The following is a 2,662-nucleotide window of genomic DNA, read 5'->3' as shown; positions in this document are numbered from 1 at the left end:
AAAATTAACCCTAACTACTGGAAAAAATCAACAATCCCCTTTCTATAATTAATAAAGGTGATCCTCCTGGAAGACACAAATTTTACAATCTGTGTGCGCATGTGTGCATGTGTATGTGTATGAGTGTGTGCTTGCACGTGTGCACATCTGTAATTGTGCACTGTTTTAAAAGTATGTGTGTGCATTTGTGTGTATGTGTGTATCTGTTGCATGCATGAGTGTGCATATGGAGGAGTATATTTTGTATTTTCATATGCATAGGAGTATATGTAGGTGTAGTTTTGTATGTGCATGTGCGCAAAAATGAACATATGCGTAGGGGCCATAGTGGGAACATGGAATAGGCACAAGGAATGAAAGGGACAAATGATAATCGTTTTGCTAAGGCACGATCACTAAATATCATGAATACATTCTTCGAAAAAAATGAGCGGAAGTGGACATGAAGTTGCCATCTGACATCAAAAACGAACTGACTTCCAAATTCTACATATGGCAATACAGTAAAAAACGTGGAAGTTATTATATAGAAAATGTTGGCAGCAACCACAGAATGGTCAGAGGCCAAAATTAATTACATCTCAAAAGGGAAAGGGATAAACCATACGAAAACTGAAGCAAAATTTAGCTAACTTGAAGACCAGAGCAACAAAATTTAACCGTAACATCCAAAACATATAGTCACTTCTCAGTGACGAAGATCTTAACATTGACCAACATCACAAGCAGTTCAATGACATAATAAAGGAAGCTGCATTTGAAGTAGCAGTAAACTCAAGCAAAGCTCCAGCAAGCTCTTGGTAGAAACTAAAGAGCTTATGCAAAAACGTAGGGTCATGAAAGTTATCGTCAAACAGGAACAAATAGAATTAGCTGAACTAACAAGACTATAAATAAATAGATGAGAAAGACGTAGGGAAAATCAATACTCAAATAATAAAAACAGCGATCTCATGACCATCATGAAACAGCTAAAAGGAGACTTGGAATAGGAAGAAATCAAATGTATGCAATAAAAAAACCAGATGGAAAGTGACATATAAGAATAAAATATAAGAGAAGTGGGAAAACTTTTACAGGTACTTATACAACTCAAAAGACAGCCACGGATAGAAGCGAACCTGGTAACTAGAGATGTACCTAACATCGCAACAGATGAAATAAAAGGCACTTAAAGGCAAGAAGAGAGGGAAAAAACCAGGTGAGGACAGGATTATTATAGACCTTATAATAGATGCAGGAGAAATTTTCAAAAGTGAAAATAGCCAATCTTTTAACAAATGCCTTCTCAATGGAAAAACTCTGAAAGCCTGGAAAATGCACAATTATTATGATACATAAAATGGGGATAGAAAGGATCTAATTAGCCTCCTTTCAGTTTCTTACAAAATGTTTACAAAAGTCATCACAACTAGCATCTCAGACAGTCTGGACTCTAACCAGCCTAGATAACAGGCAGGTTTCTATAGTGGATTCTCAACAATAGATCACATGGAAGAAAAACCCACAATACAAAAACTAGATTTATTGAAAATGAGACTACAGTTTTGAAATCCACCACCAGTTGGGAGAATAGGCAAATCACTGATGCTCTGGAACAATTTTATGGTAAAAATGCTCCAAAGAAATCAAACCTACAAAAGGGTAAATTGGTTCAGAATGGAAGAAAAAAAATTGAAGATGAACCCTCAGTGGGAGGGCCCAATGTCAGTTTGTGAGGAAACATTGATGCTGTTCACAACATGATTGAAAAGGACAGACTATAGCCACTGAATCCGGAGCAGACACACTCACCTCTGTGGGTTCTGCACACACAATTCTGGTGGGGGGTTTGGGACTAAACAACTTTCCGCTCAATGGGTCCCTAGCTGTTGCGCCCAGATCAGCAGCAAACAACGGTAGATCTTTCAATGGAATTTTGAACAAGTGGGATGAGGGAAATTTTTTTTGCAGAGAATTGTGATGGGATAAAAGTGGGTTTAACCCTGTATTAAGGACAAAACAAAAAAGCACTGCCGGGGGGACACCATAAACCCTTGGTTCAAAAAGGTTGGGGACTCTTTTTGGGTAAAGGGGTTTTTGGGGTGTTGACGCCCAAAAAAGCAAGAAAACATTTAAAATTTTTTTTAAAATTTGTTTTGGGAAAATGTGCAAAAATTCAGAAAAATCCCCAAAAAAGCGCATAAATTGCCTCCAAAGCATTGACATTCAAAAAGGTTAAGGGAAACCCTCTTTTACCAGAGGATGGCGGGTTTTAACTTTCCAGAAGGGTTTTACCTTAAGGGAATTTTTTGAAAAAATAAAATCTAACTGAAACTGTTTTTCTAACGCCTTTTTCCAGACTTTTAAAGCCCTTTTGTTTATGATGATGTTATTAAAAAAAATTTAATAATTATTTTTAAAATATATATAATTTTTTATTAATTAATTTATATTATATTATAATATAATATAATTAATAAATATATTAAATATATATAAATATATATAATTATATAAACAATTTTTAACATATATATTAATTAATTACATATTATATACTTAATTAAAATATATATATATATATATATATATATATATTTAAATATATTATTTAATATATATTTTTCTATTTTATTTTAAATTTATATTATATAATATTATATAGATATTTATAATATTT

The 2,662-nt window shown here is 33.4% G+C and overlaps 1 protein-coding gene across 1 annotated transcript in view; it reads left to right on the top strand.

Moving 5' to 3' along the window:
• The window catches only part of LOC119577678 (dynein heavy chain 12, axonemal-like), a 22,899-nt gene extending 22,555 nt beyond the window's left edge, over positions 1-344 (top strand). Inside the window, exon 21 of the mRNA XM_037925236.1 lies at positions 262-344. Coding sequence (XP_037781164.1) covers positions 262-344 — 83 coding nt within the window. The remainder of the gene's footprint in view (positions 1-261) is intronic.
• The last annotated feature ends 2,318 nt before the right edge of the window (positions 345-2,662 follow it).

This window comes from Penaeus monodon, chromosome 10 (assembly GCF_015228065.2).
Source record: "Penaeus monodon isolate SGIC_2016 chromosome 10, NSTDA_Pmon_1, whole genome shotgun sequence".
NCBI lineage: Eukaryota > Metazoa > Arthropoda > Malacostraca > Decapoda > Penaeidae > Penaeus > Penaeus monodon.
Note: the sequence above shows the minus strand (reverse complement) of the source record. Positions and strands in the feature narration are given on the sequence as shown.